The sequence below is a fragment of the Phacochoerus africanus genome, chromosome 10, assembly GCF_016906955.1.
Source record: "Phacochoerus africanus isolate WHEZ1 chromosome 10, ROS_Pafr_v1, whole genome shotgun sequence".
Classification (NCBI taxonomy): Eukaryota; Metazoa; Chordata; class Mammalia; order Artiodactyla; family Suidae; genus Phacochoerus; species Phacochoerus africanus.
The window spans coordinates 67,229,005-67,254,902 of NC_062553.1; the positions used below are offsets into that span (position 1 = coordinate 67,229,005).

Consider the following 25,898-nt stretch of genomic DNA (forward strand, 5'->3'; position numbering starts at 1 on the left):
TCCCTTATGCATTTGACAACTGAACATCTAATGTGTACCAGGCATTGAGATGTGACAGTGAACAAAAGACAAAACTCTTCACAGAGCTCACCTATTAGTGGGGGAAACAGTCAATAAATATGACAAATAGGTTAAATATAGAATGTGATGAGTGCCAAGGAGAAAAAATTAAAAAAGAAACAAGCATAGGAATTGTTGAGGGTATGTATTAAAATTTTAAGGAGTGTGGCCATGGAAGGTTTCACTGTGCAGAGGTCATCTGGGGAAGAAGTGAGGGAGAAGGCCATAGAGGTATTTGAGAAAAGGGTGTTCCATGCAGAAGAAACAGCCAGTGCAGAGAGTTTTTTGTTTGTTTGTTTGTTTCCCCCAGTGGCGTTTAAAGACCACTGATGGAGACCAGGTTTGGTTGGAAAGGATTGGATGAGAAAAAGTCACAGCGAATGAAATCATATAGGATCTCATAGCTCATGGTAAAGACTTTGGCTTTACTCTGAGGGAAGTAAGAAACCACTGGGGTTTGAACAGAGGAAGAACACGTTCTGACAATATATTTATAAGACCATTCTGGCTGGGTTCCATAGCGTGAAGGGGGCCAAAGGCAAAAGCCTAGTGTAGTTTCAGAGAGATTGCAGTAGGCAATAGATGGTGGTGGTTTGGGCTACAAGAGTAATAGTGGAAGTGGTAGACATGGCTGGACTCTGGGTATTTTTCAAGGTAGATCTGGTAAAATATACTGAGTGTATGTAGGGTGTGACAGAATGAAAGGAATCAAGCAAAGGTGGCATAACATTTATCTAGTGCATTTAATTAGAAGATTATTTGTCTTTAAATGTAGGCATCTGGAACCTACTCAAGAACTCAGAAGTGAACAAAAAATTCTCTTCAAAGCCACCAAAACAGAGAGCATATAACCCTAAAGCCTATGCACTTATAAGAGATTTTTCTTTGTTCCTTTTTGTTCTTATTTGAGTTACAGTTCAAATAAATATCATTTCATTATTTTCAGATCATAAAAAAATAAGACAGAAAGGAGAAATATTTCTAATTTTAGAAATACATAGTCACCAGAAATAATAGCTGAGACTAAGAACAAATAAAAATAAACAAAACAGAAACATTAAAAACAGACTGAGGATGCTTGATCCAGAACCTAATATTTCTCACTGCCTTAGAAGCACCTCTTGAAATAGAAATGGAAGTTTTAAATGGTCCCTTTGTTGGTGTTCCCATTGTGGCTCAGCGGAAACGAATCTGACTATTATCTAGGAGGATGCAGGTTTGATCCCTGGCCTCGTTCAGTGGGTTGGGGATCTGGTGTTTCCATGAGCTGTGGTGTAGGTTGCAAACGTGGTTCGGATTTGGTGTTGCTGTGGCTGTGGCATAGGCCAGTGGCTATAGCTCTGATTCAGCCCCTAGCTTGGGAACCTCCATATGCCATAGGTGCAGCCCTAAAAAGACCAAAAAAAAAAAAAATCACTGTGTTACTAAAAACAAGTTAAATTATGTTTTTATCTTTTAGTGTAAGAAGCATAGAGGTAAAATTATAGACCAAAATTTTGTCTCTAAAATAATGAAATGTGTTGGAATTTCTTCCTTTATCCGTTTCTAGGGTGAGCACAAGCAAATTCTGGTAGATACACACGGCTTTGGTCATCTAGAATTATGATCTCCTTTCCTTCTCCAGAGAGGTGGCTTAACAAACCATGACAGTGTAGAGGTTCTTTTTACTCCCCTTTCTTTTAAAACTAGAACTTAAAGCAAACTGCATCAATGAATTCCTTGTCTTCTTTTTTCTGAGACACTTCTTGACACATTCCAAAGGCTTATAGATGCCCCCAAACGCTCAATAAGTCCCAAACACTGCTAGAACCAAATTCCTTCAAATCTTTCAGTTTTAGGTCAATAACTAGACTAAAAAGCCACACAAAATTTCCACTCAAGCTACCTATAATTTCAAAGCTTCTCTGTCCAAACCTCTGCAGCCACCATCTGTAGCTCTACCCCTCCTGCTGAAGACCATATGCCATAATCTTGCAATATCTGACACACCAGCCTGGATGGGGAGAAGGGGGCGCCCCGTAGCAACGTTTTCTTCCTTGGGCAGGGATGTGCTTCCTTTGCCTAATCTTCTCTAATCAAACTATCTACACTGCCCCAAATTCATAATATAGGCATTCGCCCTTTCTCCATATCTCCATTTTCTTCTCTGCTTTCTAGAGCTCATTTTAAGTAAGTGGGGTGAAAGGAATAGTAAATGGGCCAATTGTAAACTTATCTGAAATTTACTTATATGGAATAGCTCATTCTCTGATACCCTCCGTGAATGGAGCAATACTGCTATATAATGTATATGAAGACATGTTTCACATAATTACTTCTTTCAGATTTACTTTTTTTTGAGAAGTAAATTTCAACTATTTCTAGACAGAAATGGATTATAGTAATGACCGAGGAATCTTATTGTGACTCTGAGACATTGCATTTTGTAGTGTCACATTTAATGACACATCATTAAAAAAATTTCCTGAGAATCCCAGGGATGAAGGATTTGGAGGATTTTACTGAATTTTGGATAGAGCAAGGTAATGTTTGGTTGATGTAAAAATGTAGGACTCTAAACCAACTGAACTGCAAATATAAGAACAACTTCTCTCAGAAAGCAGCCAGGATTTCTTCTTAAGACAAGAGGAAGATCCTGTCTCTTTCTTTCTCTTGTCTCGGTATTTCTGGTTAAAACACAGAAGGGCAGAGAGGTACAAAACTGTAAGAAAAATAACAGAGGAAGTACACATGATGAAGCACACATATTTGCTCTTTAAACCAGCAAGATGTGTTTGTCTCTTGATTGTAGCACTGTGCTTTGCAGGATAGAATAAAATCTAGCATAGAATATGAAGGAAAGGGGAACACTATCTATTAGGGTCTACTCTTACTCTATGCCTGTACTTTCCCTATGTTACTACATTGATTCCCCATAATAACCCCAGGAGGCAGCTATTGTTATGATTCCTACTCTTTAGATATGGAAATGAGTATCAAGAAGCTTTTACAACTTGCTCAAGGTCATGCAGGCAAATTGTAGAATCCAATTTCCAATATAGTCTGGGTCCAAAGTCCACAGCTCTTCCTCTGTAGACATGTAGCCCAATATAACAGGGCTCAATATTTCTAAAATAAATGACTTATTGTATAAATAAACTATCTCTCACTCTGGGCACTCCAGACAGATCTACCTGAGATGAAGGGGCAGATCTGTCCTTACTCAAGGTGTAAAAGGGAAGATCTTTCACCTTCTGTATTGTGTCTGAGGACATTGGAGTCACTTATATTTTCTGAGATGCATGTGAAACTGGATTGATCTTCACATTATAGTGGAGGAAGATAGTATGGAAACATGGAAGTAGCATTTATTAAATGTCTGCTAAGTGATAGACAATGAACAGAACTTTTTCTATGTTGTATCATGTAACCCTCATATCAGCTTTGTTAAATAAGCCTTACTATTCCTATATTGAGAGATGATAACACAGGCTTTGAGACATAAACTTGTCGAAGATATGTATCTGATAATCATATCAGAATTTGAATTCAGGATAGTATGACTCCAAAATCTGTACATGCTGTTTTATTTTGGTTTTGTTTGTTTTTTGTGTATATTTGATTTATACTATTATATTATTTTCAGGTGTCCAACATTGTTATTCAGTATTTTTTTCAGATTATAGTTCATTAAAAGTTATTACAAGATAATAGTTTTAATTCTTTGTGCTATACTATATATCCTTGTTACTTATCTATTTATATATATAGTAGTTTGTATCTCTTAATCCCATATTCTGAATTTGCCCCTGCTCACCGTTTCTCCTTTGGTAACCACTAGTTTGTTTTCTATGTCTGTGAGTTTGTTTTTGTCTTGCAATGCATTCATTTGTATTATTTTTTTAGATTCCACATATAAGTGGTATCATATGGTATTTGTCTTTCTCTGTCTGACTTATTTCACTAAACATAATATTCTCTAGGTCCATCTACATTGTTGCAAATGCTAGAATTCTATTCTTTTTTTATGGCTGAATAATGTTCTGCTGTATGTATATACTATGTCTTCTTTATCCATTCATCTGCCGACAGGCAACTTGGGTTGTTTCCATATCTTGACTATTGTAAGTAGTGCTGCTATGAATGGGGGGGTGCATGTATCTTTTCAAATTGTTTTCATTCTTTTCCAATTATATAGCTACCAGTGGAATTGCTGGATCATATGATAACTTTATTTTTAGTTTTTTGAGGAACCTCAATACTGTTTCTTCCCTTCCTTCCTCCTTCCTTTCGTTCTTTCTCACTTTCTTTTTTTTTTTTTTTTTTGTCTTTTTGCCATTTCTTGGGCCGCTCCCGCTGCATATGGAGGTTCCCAGGCTAGGGGTCCAATCGGAGCTGTAGCCGCTGGCCTACACTGGAGCCACAGCAACAGGTGATCCAAGCTGCGTTGGCGACCTATACCACAGCTCACGGCAACGCTGGATCCTTAACCCACTGAGCCTCAAGAGGAACTCCTCCACCTCTCATTTAAGCTGCAATAAAATTCAAAATCCAATGAATAATAATTTCTTTGTAATATTCAGTTACTTTCCATTGAGAACTTTTTAATCTTTTGGTGCAATCTGGCTTCAATGTCAGACAAATCTGGGTTGAATTCAGAATGTTATTTACTAGCTGTGTGACTTGGGGCAAATTACTTAACCTCACTCAACTCATTTTCTTTATCAATAAAAGATTGACAATAATGATAGTACCTGCCTGATAGAGTTGTTATACAGATAAAATGAAATAAATGTCTAAGACCTAGAACGTAGAAAAAACTTAATAAATATAATCTATTATTTCCACGTACATTAAATTTTTTAATGTATGTATCCTAATATCAGATTTTTACATCATGGAGAACAGAAAAAATCAACAGCTGGGATAAAATTTTCATTTTCATGATACTAACCTTTGGCTGTAAGTAACTTATAGGCCAAAAAAAAAAAACAAAGGAAGAGAAATTAAGTTCTTCAATGTTCTGGGCAGTTATTACCATATCCATCTTCCAAATGGAAAAAACTAAGGTTCAGTATGTTTGACATCATGATCACATCACATATCCTACCAATTGGATACATTTTCCACTAGATTCCCTAGTATCATTTAACCTCAGCCAATTTGCTTTTCTTTCACCATCATGCAACCATTTCCTTCCTTTTCATAAGTCAGTCCTTCAATATGAAAGCATCTCTCACACTATATTCTATATCCTTTTTTTTTTTTTTTTTTTTTAAGGAACAAAGTTGCTTTCATTCACTATCCTTTTTTTTTTTTTTCCCCCAGAGCCGCACCTGCGGCATGTGGAGGTTTCCAGGCTAGGGGTCTAATTGGAGCTGTAGCCACCGGCCTAGGCCAGAGCCACAGCAACGCAGGATCCAAGCCTTGCCTGTGACCTACACCACAGCTCATGGCAATGAGCTCATGGCAATCCTTAACCCATTGAGCTAGGCCAGGGATCAAACCCGCAACCTCATGTTTCCTAGTCGGATTCATTAACCACTGTGCCAAGATGGGAACTCCCAGATTTTTCACAATAAAGCTTATGTCAGCTCATGTATCAATGTAATGTATGGTTTCTTCAACTGTAACATTATTTGAAGAAAAGGAGCTTGGGTGTCTCTCTTTTCCATCACTAAATTTAATATGATGGTCTGTTCATAGTGACACTTTAATAAGGATCTTCAACCAACTCAGGAGTTAAGTGACTAGCACAAGACATGTTTCCTCCCTTGCTTTCCAGTTATTTACACCAGAGGCTTCTCCTGGGCAAAGTAAAAACAATTACAGTAGAAATGTTGTTTCTACTGCAAAACTAACTCATATATTATTGTGTAAGGTCAGCACGTGAAGTTGTTCTATATTGACTTGTGGTCAAATCTCTCATTCTTCCAAAGTCCTTCTGAAGCAGGACCTTCTGAATGGGTATCAGCTGGCAGATAATAAGCCAGAAGAGATACAAATGAATCATCATGTTAACATAGCAAGCAAGTGGGGATGTTACTTGGCGATTTGCCAAAAACTACTGTATCCATTACAAATACTTGTCACAAATCCCTTTGCTTGTAAAGGACTAATGACAAATTTGTTCATTGTAAGAGTTTTCAGATATGTGATTTTGGAATCCCCCATGCAAGGAAAGGAAAGTGGGGCATAAAATGAGCTCAACCTGACTCCAATAAATATATATGAAGCACACTAAGTAAGAAATTACTATGAAAAAAAAAATTTACATAGAAGGCATTTTATCATATATTTTTCAAATGTCTACCAAAAAGTTTACATCAAACATGGCAAGAGATTAATTTGCATGTTACACAAAATGCTACATAATATATGCCCAATGATATATATGAAACACATACAAGTTCATAAGAATATCAATTTCCTTGGGGCAAAAACATGAACAATTTACCAAAAGTAGAAATATAGTTAGAAAATAAATATGTGAGGAAAATATTTCACCTTGATAATGATCAAGGAAATACAAATTAAAACATTAAGCTATCATTACAAGAAAAAATATATGTTGTAATCATGTAGGATGAAAGATGTTAACTAGCCACTGAAGTGACTATAAACAAATATTGAATCATTACATTATACACCAGAAACTAATATAATGTTATATGTCAATTATACCTCAAAACAAAACAAGAAAAAACAAAAAAAAATTAAACTTGCATTTTAAAAAAAAATTAAATTGCATTACACCTATTGAATTATGGGAGAAAATTAATTAGAGGAAGAAATTCTAGCAAGTGAACTGGCATACGCAAATTGTTGGTAACATATAAAGCTGGATAAATCAGCAATACTTTTCAAGAGTCATAAAATATGCATACTCTTGGAGTTCACTTTGTGGCGCAGTGGTTAAGAACCCAACTAGTATCCACGAAGATGCGGGTTTGATCCCTGGCCTCGCTCAGTGGGTTAAGGATCCAGCGCTGCTGTGAGCTGTGGTGTAGGTAGCAGACATGGCTCAGTTCTTGTGTTGCTATGGCTCTGGCGTAGGTTGGCGGCTACATCTCCAATTAGACCCCTAGCCTGGGAACCTCCATATACTGCGGGTGTGGCCCTCAAAAGACAAAAGACCAAAAAAAAGTATAAGAATCTTAAGCATCAACTTGAGAAGCTATTACCCAAGCAACTCAAAATATAATATTTATCTCTATACCTACATATTAATATTTATGGAGCATAAAGTCCAATACAAAATTATACTTACACTAAAATCATAACTATGCTAAATATGAGTCCAACATGAATAAGTACTGTAAGAGAAAAAACAGTTGGTAAAGTAGTAAAATCCTGTCTAATTTGTTTCTCTTTTTTATTTATACAATCATTATCATGATAATCTTATTTTTCTGGTTATTTTTCTTGATTATGAGAAAACAAAAACCAATAAAAATACTATTTTCTGATATTTTCTGCAGTTTTCAAAACAACTCTTACTCTCCTATTAGCTGGAAAAAAATAAATCAAATTTGATTTTTATGCTGTAGAACTATATGGTAATGATGTTATCGACAGATTTCACGAAAATTGATTATCCATTTTTTTATACAAATTAAAAATCAGATATAAACATTAGTCTAAACCAGCATGATTATGAGCCCCAAAAACACTAAGCACTAACAATGGATATGGGTGATCTTAGAAGTCCAGAGCATGGCCTTTGAAGATAGACTCCCAGCTATGCTACTTATTAACTCTGAAAGGACATAGTTTTCCTTTCAGTTTTCACAGTACTTATCTCATGTGGTGGTTAATGAAGATGATTTAAGATAAGGAATATAAAGCACAGCATCTAGTGTATGGTAAGTGGCCAGTAAAAATAAGCTATTAATATTATATATTATACAATAAGATCCATGTAACTTTTATTACTGCTTTTATTATTCTAACATACAAAATCAGCTCTAAAAGTTGGCCTTCCCTGACATGCTTATACCCTCTGCCCTTTTTCCTTTCCACTAAAGCTCAACACATGACACTCCATTAGATTCTTTCCCTGGAAAACTTAATACTTGTTAATTCACTCAGTCACCAGCTATTGGCTGAACATCTTGTCAAATCTCATCCTTCTTTCAAGGCTCAACATGAATCCGTTCTGACTACAAAGCCCCAAAATATGTCTCCAGCCTCAAAAATTTTATAAAATTCTTCTGCAGAAGAATTCCCCAACCTTGCCATGTTGGCATTTGGGGCTTAATAATAATTTTTTTTTTTTTTTTTGGTGGAAGGAAGGGGCCTATCCTGTCCATTGTAAGATTTGGCAGCATCTCTAACCTTTACTCACCTGATACCAGGTAAATCTCTCCTCCCCTCTTTCCTGCCCACAAACTGTGACAACCAAAAATATCCCCTGTTTACCTAGAGATTTCTAAATATTGCCTAAGTGGCAAGATCATCTGTTATTAAGAATCACTGCTCTGCAGCCTTCTTATTTTAGCAGTTAATCCATGTAGGACTATGCTTTTGATATTATATGTTCTTTTAATTAAATTATTGTTGGTTTGTTGTATGTTTCATTAACTATTTTTGTGGATCTCTCTCCTTTGAGTAAATAGTTGATAAATTCCCTACAGACAAGTATATTGTGTTGTATTTCTTCATATCTGACAACGACTGGCCCGTGTCATCTGCCACAGGATGATAGATTCATTTTAGCATAGTGCATAAAAGCAAGATGCCTATATCTAAAGTTTGGTTCCACCACTTACTTGAATGTCACCTCAGGCAATTTATTCCACCTCTCTACAGATCAGTTCTATCACATATAGAAAGGAGTGAATGGTATCTTCATAAAATTCTTATGAGGATTAAATAAATTAAAAACACATGTAAAACACTAAAATAATACCTTCCACAGTAAATACAATCCAAATACTACTTGTTATAATGTGCACCAAAGGATGAACCAAAGGATGCAACTCAGTAGGATAGGTGATTTCTGATCTCACAGGAGTGTTTTATGTGGTTGAAAAGACATGAAAACCATATCCCCAAAATTAGAGGCCCCCATACAAGGTGAAATGCAAAATCTCTATAGCAAGCAATCTGTCACCATGCAACAACTGTCAACTGACTGACAATTATTTGGAATTCAGAGAAGAGAAAATCACAGAGAAAAGGAATAGTGGGGGAAGAAGTCACAGAAGAGGTAAAATTTGAATAGAACTTTAAAAACAAGTTGTGAAGAGATGAGAAAGAATCTAGGCAGAGAGAAAGGTTCACCCAAAACCCAGGAAGAGAAAAACCATGGCCTATTCCGGGAAGAATAACTACATAATTCTGGCTGAAGTAGAAGTTTGAAAGGACCATGTGTCCAAACAAAGCAAAAATCAAAGTTCATGTTTTGTCACATGCAGTTGACAAATATACAGTCAAAATCATTTCTATACATTTTAGTTAGTTGCTATAGTTCCCATTGGTAAATGGAATAGCCACAGCCAAGGTGCACAGTCTAATATGAAGCAAACTTTCAACATATAAGTTTCTTTATTTCAATAATAATAATAATAATAATTCATGGTCATGTAAATATTTTCTTCATATTAGTGTGCTGAGCACATTACATTCAGCATTCTATTTAAATTAAATGAAATTAATGCTGTCCTATGGTAAATCACATTTCACAGATGAAATTCTTATAAGAATATAATATATATATATTCAAGTTAAATAGCTCACCCAGTGTCACTGATAAATGTCACAGGGGGGATTTAAGCAGCTATGCTCTCAGTTACTATACTAACTTCTTTCTCTACATTTTTCTTTATAACTTATTCCGTGGCATGTGTCCTCTCAGGTGTTCAGAACTTCTGTTATTCTGAGATTTTTTACTTTTGCTGTACTCTGGACACAGAGTCTTTTTTAATTGGGCCTCTGGTTGTTCTTTATATAGTTATAGTCTTGATCAACATTACAAAGTTTCCATTAGCTGCAGTAGTTTCCTTAACACCTACAGTCACTATCAGAAATACATTCACATACTAATTTCTAGAATTTTGTACTTAAAACATTTTCATAGGATGTATTAAGATTACATTTACTAAATTTCTCAGTAACATAACCCAAAAATAAAAAACTGTGTACTATATGCAATATGAAACGAGCTTCAACAGATCAGAACAATCGTTATCACTACATCAATGCACAGTATCTCACATAAGGTGGGAGATCTAATTGGAAAGGTGAATTAAAATGTTAATTTGACTGTTTGGTTACAGAGGGTGAATATTACATTATAGCCTTAAGGATCCTTAAGAAGTTTTTGAGTGGGGCAGTGAAATACTGAAATCAACATTCTAGGAAGGTAAGTTTGGTGCTGGTATGCAGGAAACTGAAGGAGAAAGAAATTAACAGGTAAATATCCAAAAAACAATAACCCTAGGACTGAGTGTGAAGCACATTTTTTTAAAAAGTTAGAAGCAATATCACTTATAATATATTGGATATTTGGCTTAGGAGCAAGATGGAACATATGAATCCTACAAAAACATCATTATTAGCATGTCATGATCATGCTTATAAACCATAAAAGACACCTCCACACACACCCCATTTCCCTATGATCCCCTAAGAAGCTTAATCCCACAGAATCAACAGAAAGGCCTTCCATCAGATCCTCTTCTACCCTCCTTGCAGTCATGGCCCTAACTGCCAGTATTCCTCCTCCTATCTCTCTCTCTCTTTTCTCTTATACACACACACACACACACACACACACACACACACACACACAAACAGACAGACAGTGTCTCCATGGTCCCATGTTTCACATGGTTTCTCCCACACAAAGGACAATCAACTCATTTACTGAGCAGCCACGGTATAGAAGATGTTGTATTTTCAACATTTCACCAAATCTTCAAAACAAGCCTCTGGCACATGATGGAAGATACTATGAAGAAAAAAAAAAAGAATGTACATATATGTATGGCTGGGCCACTTTGCTGTACAACAGAAATTGAAGGAATAATGTAAATCAACTATACTCTAATAAAAAAGTAATAAAAAGTAAAATATTATCGTTATATTATAGAGGAAAGTGGGGCTCAGAGGGATCAAGGGGCACGATCAAGCACCAGAACTTGAAGAAAGAAAGAGACAGAGAGAGAAAGAGACCAAAAATAATGCTTTTCACTTCAAAAACATTCGTTATTTACAAAACGCTCGCCTCCTTTATTTCTTTGCCTCCTAAAAATAATTCTACTATCAATGGGAAATGGAGTTTTTCAGGGACAGCTTCTTAGATAACATTATTTGAAGCCATTAGGATTAACGTGGGATTGAAGAAATCTCTCTGCCAAAATACCAGTTTCCTCTATGTTCCCTGTAATTGTCAAGATCTTTACTTCCCTAAAGAGTGTACTGACTCATCATCGCTTCTTAAAAAACTAATCTTAAATGCTTAGCTCTACCACATCTGAAATCATACCTTTGGAAAGACAAGAAGGGGCAGAAAAATAACAAAAGTAACCCAGCTCGGTCTACACCCAAGATGTTTTATTTGTTCATGGAGAAAACCCCTTTCATGTGGATGTTGGCCTTTAAAGTGACAGAACTATGACTTACTAACCTGTTTGATACTAAATGCCTAAAAATGGTTCTATCTCAAGCGTGAACTGAAAGTAGCAGTCATTGACTTGACTGGTTCACGGAGAATGTTCTGGTTTATATTCCTCTCACTCTGAAAGAACATGCATTAAAGGTTTACCTGAGGTGATTCTTTAGGAGCATCCAAGTGAAATTTACTGCAAAATTTTGTCTATCTCTAGTTCCTCATCTTCAGAAATGAAAATATCTAGGAAATTTGAGAGAAAAATTATAACATACTCATTATCCATATAGTATTTTCATCCTCTCTTCCACATCCAGAAAGTGATTTTGGTGTTTCCTTCTAGACTGAGTCTATGTTAGGGGAAGGGAGGAGAATTACTTTTACCACAACAAACATGAAAGTAAAAATCTTGAGAATACTGGCTCTGGGTCACTAGTTTGCCTGAAGATGAAAAAAAAAAAAAAAAAAAAAAGGCCTGCATAAAACAGGTAATGGTTTATTTTGCCTATTTCACATATATTTTCCCCAGCTCACTAAAATGACTGTCTTCAGAGTTTATGTTCATTATTCCTTTACTGTCTTCCCTGCAATCGCGTTCTCTGAATAAATACAGGGGTTGAGTTACAATTAAAAGTAATGAGACTCTACTGGGCCAATGTCCTCGCATGAAATAAAAGGGTGTGTGCTAATTGCAGGAGCAGAGTTGTTGCGTTTTTTTTCCTCCACTTAGCTTAACTTTGATTGGTGGATTGGCACTTTAAATAAAGGTTTCAAGTCTTCCTTGAATGAGAGATACAGAGTGAGTCCCAGGCTACAGTCCAGAAAAAAAATTTAATCTTCTTTTCTTAGAGCTATCTTGGTTGGCATCACCAGGCCCTGAGAGCACTGTGCATGCCAGCATTGAAGGTAAAATGTGATTTTATGATTTCCATGTGATTCCTATAAGTTCTTTCTTCCTATCTCCAGGCAGCTTTATAAGGAGGATTTATCTTCATTTGTCGGAACCTGAATAGCTTATTATAAAACCATTATTAGCATGTTCCAGAGCAGACATGTCTAATACCCTTCCAGCTGAGGAAAAAAAGACTTATCTATAGACTTTTTTTTTTTTTTTTACTATTTGTGGTTATTAGTGACAGTACCTAATTTAGAAAAGTATTAAAAGTTGAGCAAATTTCTTGACTAGTCAGATTTCTGTTCATGTGAGAATAAAGAGCTTTTTGAATTTATAGATCTAAAGAGATAATTCATTTTAGAAAGAGGAAAACTCAATTTTGAGATGTATTTTCCAATAATATCAAAGGAAATTAATACAGTTCATTTTTATTTCAAAAAGATAATTTTGGCATGGTTTCCTGGATAACCTCAACATAGAACTGCATACCTTTGTATCTGCACAGAAAGGTTTGTTATATAATGATTTTTGCTTGTATTACATTTAAAATGCATTTCAAAATTTACTCTGGAGGGAAACAAAGTATAAAATCCTGTGAATCATCACCTTAGTAGACCAAAATTTCACATAGTGGAAGGGATTTTTAAATTCATAATTTATTTTATGAAATCAAACAGCATTTAAAGAATATTCATGGAGATGTTCCCACATGTTCATTTAAGTGGTAGCTCTGGTTTTTTTTTTTTTTAAGTATTTAGAAATGTTTTAATTGCTTACCAATTCATTCCAAAAACTAGTAAATACACATCAGTTAATTATTTTGTTTTTGTTTCAAATCTATCTGTATTGGAAGAACAGAGACTTGATTCATGGAAATATTGTCTTTTAACCAATCCTAAATAAAAATTCATCTGATTTAATTCTCCAATCCAACTCTGTTTCAGATTCCACTTTTCAAAATGAAGGACATGGTACTGATCCTGTGCCTCCTGAAAATGAGTTCTGCAGTGCCGGTAAGTGAGTCTTGCAGAGGATGCCCTAGTAGGGACATTGCCTGAAGGATGTGGCTGAGTGTCCATAAATGAACTCACTTGAGTCAATCCAGTGGTATCATCCCACTGAGTCAAAAGTCATAGTTGCCCAGATGTCATTCCTTACTACCCCCAAAAAAATAGCAAATATATAATTTTCCTATTCAAGCAGAACTTTTAAATATTCCAAAGACAACTTCTAAGTCTTACTCCATCCATTCAGAATTAAAAGATGTATGTGGTCTCCAACAATACCAAAACACAAATTTATAATCAACTACCTGCTACCACTATCACACTGAAGTGGAAGAAGGAAATTTCTCCAAAAAGTAAAGTATTTCTTCCTCAATTTTAAAAGAACAATATTAGCTATGAGCTAAGTAACTCCATTTTGAAGCTAATAATTAACCAACAAATTTGTCTTATGGGGAGATATTGTGTGACTGAGAGCTAAAGTTTCTTAAATCAAAACATGCCATGGCAATGGGGCTAACTCTATGTTACAGTCCCACGACTGGTCCCCTCTGTCACATATTGAGATGATTTCATACAAATACAATCCTTTGAGCACTGAACCAGTCCAGCCAATAGCGTGTGATTCTGTTGACACAAAGACTTCATTCAGCTGCAATAGGCATTTGGCAAATATTGACTGAGTACCTACCACATACCCAGCAACATGCTGGCACTGGATACACCAAGATGAATAGGGCATGGACTTGTCTTAAGGAGTTCATAGGTGGCCTAAAAAGAAATTCAAAATATTTAAGCTCTTGATACAGAGGATTAGCTGTTTGGGTCTCTTAAAATTAAAATGTTTTGGGAAAGAGTGATGAAAACTGACTACAAGGATGAAAAACCTCCATTCTGCAGATAAAAGTTTCTATTCCATTATTCAACATGAATATTAAATGAGAGAAAAACTGAAGCTGCCATCTTAGCTTACTTCTATATGATACCAACATTGGTGCCACCTCAGCCATCACCATCCATCTAACAGCTTGACATTCTGGGAACCTATAAAGGTCCATACTTGTGTCGGTCAGGTCCAGTCTGAGGAAGAGGACAACTGCCAACTGACCACCTACCAAATCAGATGTTCTTCTCCTTTACTTCCTCATGGGAAAGGTATCCTCTGTCCACCTACATTCATGTCAATATTGTTCATTAATTCATGACTTGGACCAAACAGAAAGCAAAGTATACTTTGTCCTGTAGTTGAATCTGTCCCAATTACTTTATTTATGTACTGGCCAATAAGAGGAAAAAAGGCTCTACTAGAGACTGCTAGAGGCTCCAAAAATATCTGTGGTTTAAATGAAGGAAGGAAGGCATTAAAACCCCTTGACCTTAGAATATCCAAAGAACCAAAAACCCTTGAAATCTAATATACTCTAATTGTTACTCTTCTCTTGCATTTTCTGGGTTTTTTCCCCCCACTTATATTCATGCATATTAATAAGGATTGGCTTAGAAATGAAAATATCTTACACTTTAAAAACCTAGCTGTATATGCCACAGGTGCAGCCCTAAAAAGCAAAAAGAAAGGGGGAGTGAAGGGGGGATTTCCCGTTTCGGTGCAGTGGAAAGGAATCCAACGAGTGTCCATGAGGATGTGGGTTCAATCCCTGGCTTCACTCAGTGGGTTAAGGATCCGGCATTCCCACGAGCTGTGGTGTAGGTCGCAGATGCAGCTTAGATCCCACGTTGCTGTGGCTGTGGTGTAGGCCAGCAGCTGTGGCTGTGGTGTAGGCCGGCAGCTGTAGCTCCAATTCAACCCCTAGCCTGGGAACTTCCATATGCGGCTGGTGTGATCCAAAAAAAGAAAAAAAAATCTACTTTTTAACAATTTTCAAATGAACACATTAAGTATAATAGTATTTTACTTAAGAAAAAAATGCCTTTGATATGATCCCAAAAATATAAACACAGGTGAACAGATTTACAGATAAAATAATCTTTCACAATAAAAATTAAAACAAAAAGAAGAAAAAATAAAAATTAAAAAAGTAAACTTTCACTAAAATTTGTTGAAGCCCTTTGAATGGGAGACAAGTTAGGTTTTGCACATGGATTTACCCAATGCCATGATCCCCCGCCACATTCCACAAAGCAAAGCATGTACATTTGTCAAACTCACAAGAAAATTGAGTTTGATTTTGTTCCCTTTGCTTTTCTATGTGATAATATTTAAGTTTAGTTGTTAGTTTTCTATTTTGTTGCTTTATTTCATTCCTCTTCTGTTTTCAATGTAACTTTCAAACTAAATCAAATTTTGCTTCTAAAGCAACATAGCCCTAAGAGGCAGGCAAAGGGTAGATGATTTCTGTGAACAAAATTATTAAATATTATGGTAATACCCAAACAATCTAAATTCCTTTATTCTACCCAGAAGCTCAAGTCATTAGGGTGATAAACCAATATCAGTAGGCCCTCATGTACAGGTATAGCTTTGTATTTTCAGTGGGTAAGGAAGTTTTTCATCAGAGAGAAAAAAAAGAGAGAGAGAGAGAGAGAGAGAAAACAAAATTATTCCTATTTCCTTTCAGGCATTTCCTCGGCAACCTGGAACCCCAGGTGTGGCTAGTTTGAGCCTTGAGGTATGTATTTACATATGATCTTTACATTGGTATGTTCCTTATAACAGAGAAATACACACGCTGTTTCTGTTTTCCTAGCCAGAAGTCAGTGGCTGTCTTCTTGTGCAGTTTCAGGGAAGTTTATGACATTTATTAGAGCCTCATTTTTAATTTTACTGCAATTTTAAACTTTCAGGTGTTTTTGGTCTTTAAAACATATCTGTATATGAATCAAAGCAATACTAATATTTAATACCTAATAGATATTGTTTATACATTAATTAAAACACATTGTTCTGAAGTCAGAAATGGTTTATTTATATTTAGTTCCTTCTCCTTATAGTATATGATAAAGTTCCCATGAAGAAAATTTACCTTATAAAATGTAACTGTTGATGAGGACTGTAAATAGCATTAACTCAGTGCTATGTCCTATGGACTCTGCACTATGGTACCTCCTGCATGGCCTGTGTTTGTCTTTCTGCAGTTCATAACTAATGTACACTCTGTTTATAAACTCCCAGCAAAAGAGGTATGTTTGACAATATCTGTAGAAGATATAAAGTTATTAAAAGAAAAATATTTATGAAATTACATATTTTTCACAAGGCCTTGCAAAATGTATTTGTATCATAACAATCTGAAGGCAATTGATACTTGTAATGTGCTAGATGCTTATTTCACATGGAAGCTAATTCATTGAGGGTGGTTTTTTTCTTACTTTTTAGTTTAAACTCAACTCAAAGCACTCTAAACCTCTTCCCAGGAAAAAATGAAATTGACTTTCTGTTAAATTGGCAGCGTTTTGTTTTGTTTTGGTTTTGGCCATGCCTGTGACATGTAGAAGTTCCTGGGCCACAGATCAAACTCACACCACAGCAGTGACCTGAGCAACAGTAGGAACAATGCCAGATCTTTTAATCACTAGGCCACCAGGGACTCCCAAAATTGGCAGCATTCTTGACCATCTATCCAGATAGTTGTCATTTTCCCCAGCATTTTATATTTATTAGTTTGAGGGCTTCTTTATTTGGGAAGGAGGCAGGGTTATTTTGTTTTGACTTGGTTTGGTTTGGTTGCCTGTTTTTTTCAAATTTCTCTTTGGGCTAAATTTGTAAAAGGCAAAGTAAGTTAAATGGGACAAAAAGAGTCAATGAAACAATGTCTTCATGATTACATTGAGATTTTAGTTGAACGAGCTATTTTCCCATGTTTCAACATGACCTCCATGTTAAGTGATATTTTCTCTCTTTAATTAAAGACAAAAAGCAAGCTCACTATTTTATAGCAAATATTTCCCCTTTTTAGTGATGGTTTGTATCTTATTATTTTTTCAAATTGGCTCACCCACAAAAAAGAATGGATATATTTATATATAGGACTGATTCACTTTACTATACACCTGAAACTAATATAACATTGTAAGTCAACTATACTCCAATGATTCAATTTAAAAAAAAAAAAAACTGACCCACCTCAAACTTTGTGCTAACACTACCATATGCTGAGAAATAAATTGTGTCATACAAAAAAAAGAAAATATATGGCAAACACTAACCCACCTTTTTTTCTTTATAGACAATGAGACAGTTGGGAAGTTTGCAGGGACTAAACATGCTTTCTCAGGTAACCTTGACTTCAAATATTTCTTTTTGCGTATGTGTGGTCATGGTGGTAGTGATACCAGCAGCAGCACTATAATTCATAAAATCTATTTGCGAATAAGCAACATCCTAAATATTGAAAGACCAAATGAGTAATTAAGATAACCTAAAACAAAATAAGGTCCTGGGATAGGATGACAGGAGAAAATAAAAACAATGTTGAATTTTCTTTAGTAAGAAAAAAATTATCTTTTGCAATATCAATTTTATTATACAACCCAAAATATGAATACCTAAAAAGTTAAATAGCAAATAAGTTCATGGGAATACCGTGGGCTGTTTCAGAATAGAAAGCAAGTCTGTTGGAAGATGTACCTATTCATATTAAATTCATATTAAAATCTCTACACTCTGGATTTTCTAGAAAATAGAAACCAAGTTTAAGACAACACCGAAATTCAAGCATACTTTTTTCTCCATGTCTTTAGTATTCAAGATTTGGCTTTGGGAAATCATTTAATTCTCTGTGGATGCATGGTCTCCTTCCACCACACTCCTCCTTCCAATGGATGAGACCAAGGGAACATGAAACTCAACAGGTAAGTTAATTTCATCAATCTGTCTGAAACTTCAAGCTCTAAAATACTCCCTACTTTCCTTCTCTAAGTTGTCCTATACTAACCACAAGTAGGTAATAATAATGAGTAAAAAAATTACCCAAATAACAGCAAATCAAAAGCTATAACTGTTTTAGGGTTTAGGAAAATTTAAAATAAAATGCTCCCAAGTTTCCACCCATTTGTACATTTATTTATATGTATTTCAAATAGGGAGACATGGCCTTCAAAATATAAGAGACCTGTATGGTCAATAAAAATATGGACAATAACAATAGATAAAGTATCCTCAAAATAAAAGCAGGCTACATCCTGGAAAATACTTGATTTTAGTCAAGATTCCTTAAATAATTACTCAAAGACATATTTAAAATATTGCCAAAGTCCTAGTTAGGACATTATGAACCCTACAACAATGAATAAATATATCAATCAGTTAACCTAATAAATACATAAACCAAACAGTAGATTGGGAGTGAGAGTGAAGGCATTCAAGAATGGCTCCAAGGCTTAGGAAATTCCACATCTGATTAGGGAATAAGACAAGACCACATATTACAAAGTCCTAAACTGTGAAATATAAGTAATGAATGAGGGGTAAGGAGTTTGGAGATGGGCAGTAGTTGAAGAGATAAAGTACAGCCAGATTGTTGTGAGACCCCTAAGCCACTTTCAGTAGCTTGAAACCTATTTGGGAGGGAGGCATACACAACAGGTGATTTCAAAGAGGAGCAACAAAACACGATTGTTTTAATCAGAATGCCTGATAACAGATGGTTTTCTACAATAAGCAGCATTACTCACCACACCACATTTAGTGGGCTAGTAAATTATGCTAATGGTGACTGTTTCTCTACTTGATTGTTTCTAAAATGAACTCGTGATTCAGGAATTTGATTGGTACTTTATTTACTTACCCTTTTTCCTTTCATTAACTCAAAAAAATATACTATCTATCATGGGCCAGGCACTTCTTAGGAACTGTGTTAAGTTCTAGGGCTAGAAAAATAAATAAGATATATTATTTTCTCTCTGTTGACAAAGAGACAAAGATTTATAACAATAATTGCAATCTAGTGAGAAAGTGGTAAAATAGAGATAAGCAGAGGCAGCTCAGGGGACAGAGAGGAGGAAGTGACTCATTCTACCCAGATCATTTAGCTTCACATCTCTGTGAGCAGTGGCAGTCAGTCCCAAAGGAAGTAGGGGAGGCAGACTGCCCAGATAACACTGACTTTAAGTGAGATACTTCCTATGTCACACAGCTCCAAAACAATTCCCCTAGACTCTCTTCTACTTAGAAACTTTCCCAAGCCCTTTTGCTGTAGAAATTCTAGACACCACAGTTCAGTGAGCCATCGCTTCCTGACGCTCCTTTCAAATTTCTCTGCAGTATGAATATTCTTTGCCTGTGCACCCCCCACCTCTCCCATCGCAGCCATCCTTGCAGCCTCAACAGCCGGGACAGAAGCCTTTCCTCCAGCCCACTGTCGTAACCTCCATCCAGAACCCAGTCCAGAAGGGAGTACCTCAGCCTCCAATTTACCAGGGACATCCGCCCTTGCAGCAAGTAGAGGGGCCAATGGTTCAGCAGCAGGTGGCACCATCAGAAAAGCCACCAGAGGCCGAGGTAATTCTTCTCAGAAGTCAGATGGGGGTCATCCACTAACTTAATAAAAGAGAACCAATTTTCAGAGCACATTTAAATAATCAGAGCTTTAAGCATAATGCATGAAAGTATAAATACATTTTCATACTATTGACATATCTGGGAGAAGAACATGAATATCCATTCCTGCCCTTTGCCTTCTAAGATGGGGCATGTATTCTAAAAGATCCTGCCCCTATAAAAATTGGTTTCTTAGTTGTAAAAGATGAAAGTTTTCAGAGGAAAAAGGACAGCCCAGAGAAGTTCAGGCTTCCTATCATCAGGCTCTTTTTCGGTGTTAGAAGGACTGAGAAGAGTAACTGATCCATCAGCATTGTGAGAAGTATTTTTGCATTCTTCTTTCTCTATTGGGTAGTAGAGAAGAGAATCAAGCAAAAATATCTTATAATAATAGAAAGAAAAGAGCAGTGGACAGGAAAGAAGGTACCATGTAACCAGTATGTCGCAAGCATTTAACATTCCCCCATATCGTCCTGATTTCAATCCTATAGATAATAGCATCCCTTAAAAAAAAAAAAAAAAAAAAGACAAGACATGGTTCCTGTCGTGGCTCAGTGGTTAATGAATCCGACTGGGAATCATGAGGTTGCGGGTTCAATCCCTGGCCTCACTCAGTGGGTTAAGGATCCGGCATTGCCATGAGCTGCGGTGTAGGTTGCAGACGCGGCTTGGATCCCAAGTTGCTGTGGCCCTGGTGTAGGCTGGCGGCTACAGCTCCAATTAAACCCCTAGCCTGGGGACCTCCATATGCCACGGGAGCAGCCCTATAAAAGGCAAAAAGACCAAAAAAAAAAAAAAAGAAGAAGAAGAAGAAGAAGAAAAGACAGACTTTGAGAGATTATACAATTTTCCCACAATTACATGAAAATTAAGTGGCAGAGCTAGCCTCCTAATCAAGCTGGCATGCTCTGATTCCAAAATCCACTACTTTCTATTCTACAAAACAAAGTAAATTCATGACAGACATGCCCCATCTCCCAGCCACACATTTGAGTCATGTCAGTAAAGGGCAACTGTAATCTCTTAGGTTGTACCCACTAAGACGAAATGAAAGTAAAAATAGGGAAACTCGTTTTAGACTTCTTTGTCATAATCATAAATAAGAACTTTGACAGTTCACTTTGCCTATTTTTTCTTTTTTTCACATTTTTTTTAAATTAAAGTAGAGCTGATTTACAATGTTACACTTTGTCCGTTTTGATTGTTCAGTAATTCTGATATTTCTGATGCAGCTACCAGGACTGGATTTTGCTGATCCACAAGATCCATCGGTAAGTACAAAGACACTTTTTTGGGAAATACATTTCTATACCTTCAGAAAGAAGAATAAAAATTTTTAATTGCCCCATTTATCTATGACTATGAAGTGTAATGGGTTCCTTTGTTTTCTTAACTACTAAATAGTTGTTTATCATAGTATTCCATCTGAAAATGTGTTTCACATAACTCTCAGAAACGGCTGTAATGGGAAGTTTGCCTTTTGTTATAGCAAATATAAATTGCTTATTCTCTTTTCTACCACTTAAAGATGTTTCCAATAGCCCGTTTGATATCTCAGGGACCAGTGCCACAAGATAAGCCATCTCCAGTAAGTTTTTTTTATAATACCACTTCATAATTTACTTAAAAGTTTTTCTCTTGGGAAACGCATTTTTTGATGATTATTGTATTTATATTTAGCTTTATCCAGGAATGTTTTACATGTCCTACGGAGCAAATCAATTGGTAAGTGTTTATCCTATAAAAATTACCATTTTAAGGGAGCTTCCATTGTGGCTCAACAGGTTATGAACCCAACTAATAGCAATGAGGATGTGGGTTTGATCCCTGGCCTTGCTCAGTGAGTTAAGGATACGGTGTTGTCATTAGCTGTGCTGTAGGTCACAGACACAACTTGGATCCTGCGTGGCTGTGGCTGTGGTGTAGGCCAGCAGCTGCAGTTCCAATTCGAGCCCTAGCCTGGAAATTTCCATGTGCCTCAGGTGCGGCCCTAAAAATTAAAAAAAAAAAAAAAAAGCACCATTTTAATTAAGCTGTCTTAAGCTATACTATTATAAAACACAGGTCTTACACAATAGATTCCATATCTCTGAATGTCTAAGTTAGTAACTGAAATGGCAAGGAGGCACACTTCCTATTCAGGTAATTCTGGCCAGGCATTCTCTCTCTCTCTCTCTCTCTCTCTCACACACACACACACACACACACACACACACACCAGCATTAAAGAAAAGGTAAATTTTCTATCTGAATTATCCAAACTGGCTACATTTCTTCAATAAGAACTCATCTCTCCAATTTACTCTGCTTCTGGACACAGCATTAATATTAAGCTTAAGAAAAGACCAAATGACTTTTAACTTTGTCTTGAGTAGCTTCAAAGATAACAGGAATCAGATGCTGGTTCCTAATATGATGCAGTGTTTCTTCTTGAGCAGAACGCTCCTGCCAGACTTGGCATCCTGAGCTCAGAAGAAATGGCGGTGAGTAATGTTTCAACATCTTCTTAAATAGTAGCCAAGGGAGGACAATCACTGGCTACAAGAGGCATCGGCCATGAATGTAGCTAAATATACAGCACAGGACTTGGGCTGTTCCACTCCAAAATCAAAAGTTGATTCTGAAGCAGCCTGAAAAGATTTCATCACATTTCCTATATAGTCATTTCTGAGTGATGACCATTCTTGCACATAGGATTTTGCCCCATTTCTTGAATATGAGCACAGGAGAAAACTCTTGAAAATCGACCATTAATGAACAGCAAACATTTCAAACCAAAAAACATACACATAGTTCATAGAGTTCCCATTCCTTCTCAAACTACTTAAGCCCTCAATACAGGTTCAAGAAAATGCAAATCATTTAGACCTCAAAATTGAAAGATCAAAAAGAAAAAAGTTAACTAAGTTTAAAATTATATTAGTGTAAAACTCAAGATATATTAACAAGTTAAGCATATTCTTATTCTGTTGTCATTATCTACACATATCACTTTACTTTAAAATCTGACATCAGGAGTTCCCATCGTGGCTCAGGGGTTAATGAATCTGACTAGGAACCATGAGGTTGTGGGTTTAATCCCTGGCCTCGTTCAGTGGGTTAACGATCCAGTGTTGCTGTGAGCTGTGGTGTAGGTCACAGACACGGCTCGGATCCGCATTGCTGTGGCTCTGATGTAGGCCGGCCTCTGTAGCGCTGATTGGACCCCTGTCCTGGGAACCTCAGTGTGGCCTGGAAAAGACAAAAAAAAAAAACAAGTGTTAATCATCATTTTATAATTTTTATTAACTGTTTTATATTCTGCCTCATTCTTAAAAGATTTTCCTGTAGCTTACAAAAAACACAATAAACCATAACCCCAAAAAATTGAAGACAGAATTTAAAATGAGTCAAAATTATGAGGAAATGAGAATACAGATATGCAAGTTACAAGGCCATACACAATTGCTGTTAAGTAGCCCGAGATTTTGGCCCTGATATTTTTGGCAACAAAGGGAAAAAAAAGAAACAAGGTCAGTTCTAGAATTTCAACTGTCCACAGAAAGAAAATATTTCAGTTCCTCCAGCAATACCAAGCTTCTTTTTCTTACACATGTTCTTTTAAAAGAAAGAAGAAAATTAGAAAGCGAAAAACACTGTATGGGGCTTCACTCATTTGGAGGATAGTGAGAAATGATATTGACAAAATCCTTCAAAACTTTGCTTAACATTATGATGGAGCATGATAATGTAAGAAAAAGAATGTACATGTGACTGGGTCACCTTTCTGTACAGTAGAAAACTGACAGAACACTGTAAACCAGCTATGATGGAAAAAATAAAAATCATTAAAATAAAATTAAATATAGAAAAAAAAACTTTGCTCAACAAACTCAGGAATGGATCTGTTTTTGTTTATTTTTTAATGGTATTGCCCATTTCAGCTGCTTATTGTTTTCTTAAAATTAAATTCAAACTAACATTTGCCTGTAGACTTCGTTCTGCCCTGCTTACTCGAAATTCAGAGAGTCTTCACTTTGAAGAAGTGAGCACCCCCATCCAGAAAAGTGCAGAAGCTAGTACAGTGAGAAATGTGCTTATACAAAGCTGTCAGTCAAGTCCCTGTTCCATATTGGTTTTTTATGGTTTCTCAGTGATTTTGACCTGATATAACTGCATGATACAGTTAACAGCACTTGATAATAGTGTCTTTGGTAAATGTTTTTTTCCAGGGAGGAAGAGGAGGCCCCTTGGCCTATGGAGCCATGTTCCCAGGATTTGGAGGCATGAGGCCCAACCTTGGAGGGATGCCCCCCAACTCAGCCAAGGGTGGGGACTTTACTCTGGAGTTTGACTCCCCAGCTGCTGGAACCAAAGGCCCCGAGAAGGGAGAAGGAGGTGCAGAAGGCTCTCCAGCGGCGGAGGCCAACACAGCTGATCCAGAAAGCCCAGCTCTCTTTTCAGAGGTAGCATCTGGTGTCCTCGGAGGGCTTCTTGCTAATCCAAAGGGCAAAATTCCCAACCTGGCAAGAGGCCCTGCAGGGCGGAGCAGGGGACCCCCCGGGGTGACCCCAGCAGATGCTGACCCACTGATGACCCCCGGATTAGCTGATGCTTATGAGACCTACGGTGCTGATGAGACCACAACTCTGGGTCTCCAGGAAGAAATGACCATGGATTCCACAGTGACCCCATACAGTGAGCATACATCAATGCCAGGCAACAAAGCCCAGCAGCCCCAGATTAAGCATGATGCGTGGCGTTTCCAAGAGCCCTGAGAGCCTTGAAATATCGGCTACTTTCTGTATGCACAAGCTCCCCAGCTTTGTCCCCATAGTATATCTTTTTGCAAAAACACTTATTACCCTTCTGCAGCAAAGGCATTAAAAGCGCTAAGCACATATTAATAAATACAAGTGGCTAGAAATAGTATAGGTCCTCTTCTTGCTTTCATTCTCTTATTGAAATAAAATGTGTCACCTGTCACTGTGATTTAGAAACACTTTTAATGACATGAGAGCAAGTCTAAGGGTCTCTGCATTCAAAAATCAGTTTCTTAGCTGTCTTGGCATTATGAATTTCTCTTACTAGCATGACACTGCTATATCCAGGAAATGTGACACTGCTTTGGAAATTTTACTCTAAGCAAAGGCACATATTCTTAGAATTATAAGTTATTTCATTCAAATGTTATTAAACATGGTTTGGTGGACAATCCCTGACTGGTATTACTGGGTTTGGTACATTGGATTTTAAATTCTCATTTGTAGAGTATTTTATTTAACCTACTAAAAACATTTAGCCTATTTTAAATAAAGAATTTTTCTCACTGAAAATATCAGGAAGTATACGCTTATTATTTACATATATTTAAGTCGTTAAGAAAAGCATACTCATCCCCTGCCTTCGCTACTCTTTAATCCATTTTATTCAACTCATTTTTCTTTCTTGGAAGGTTTATTGAGTATCTACCAATGTCCTAGACACTGTGCTAGGGAGCAGGAACACAACCTCTTCCCTCAGAGCTTTCAGTGGGAATGACTGACAAATAGACAAAAAACCACAATAATAAGAAAAACAGCCACTCTAGGCCAAGCTCAAGTTCTCTGCATGTACAATCTTACAACAACACTGCAGAACAGATACTCCCAAACTTACAGCATGTGTGAAAGGTTCTATGATAAGGCCAAGCACAGGGTACTCCAAAGCCACAGAGAAGGCCCCTAATCCAGCCTAAGATCAGGGGCATTGAAGGGGCTGGAAGGGATCACACAAGTCTCCTCAAAACAGTATTGAAAGCATCTACAGAATGAGGCCTCCGAAAGGAAGAAACGCAAGAGAGAAGTCATGTGGGCAACTTGTGAAAATTAG

The 25,898-nt window shown here is 36.6% G+C and overlaps 1 protein-coding gene across 1 annotated transcript; it reads left to right on the top strand.

Annotated features, from left to right (window-relative positions):
- The first annotated feature begins 231 nt into the window (after positions 1–231).
- On the top strand, positions 232–24,959 carry AMBN (ameloblastin). Its single transcript, XM_047798126.1, has 11 exons — positions 232–291; positions 13,493–13,561; positions 16,129–16,179; positions 17,737–17,784; positions 18,251–18,361; positions 19,773–20,009; positions 21,230–21,319; positions 21,577–21,636; positions 21,729–21,773; positions 22,487–22,531; positions 24,260–24,959. Exons 1-11 carry the CDS (start codon positions 232–234, stop codon positions 24,803–24,805), a joined length of 1,362 nt encoding a protein of 453 aa, XP_047654082.1. The 3' UTR covers positions 24,806–24,959.
- The last annotated feature ends 939 nt before the right edge of the window (positions 24,960–25,898 follow it).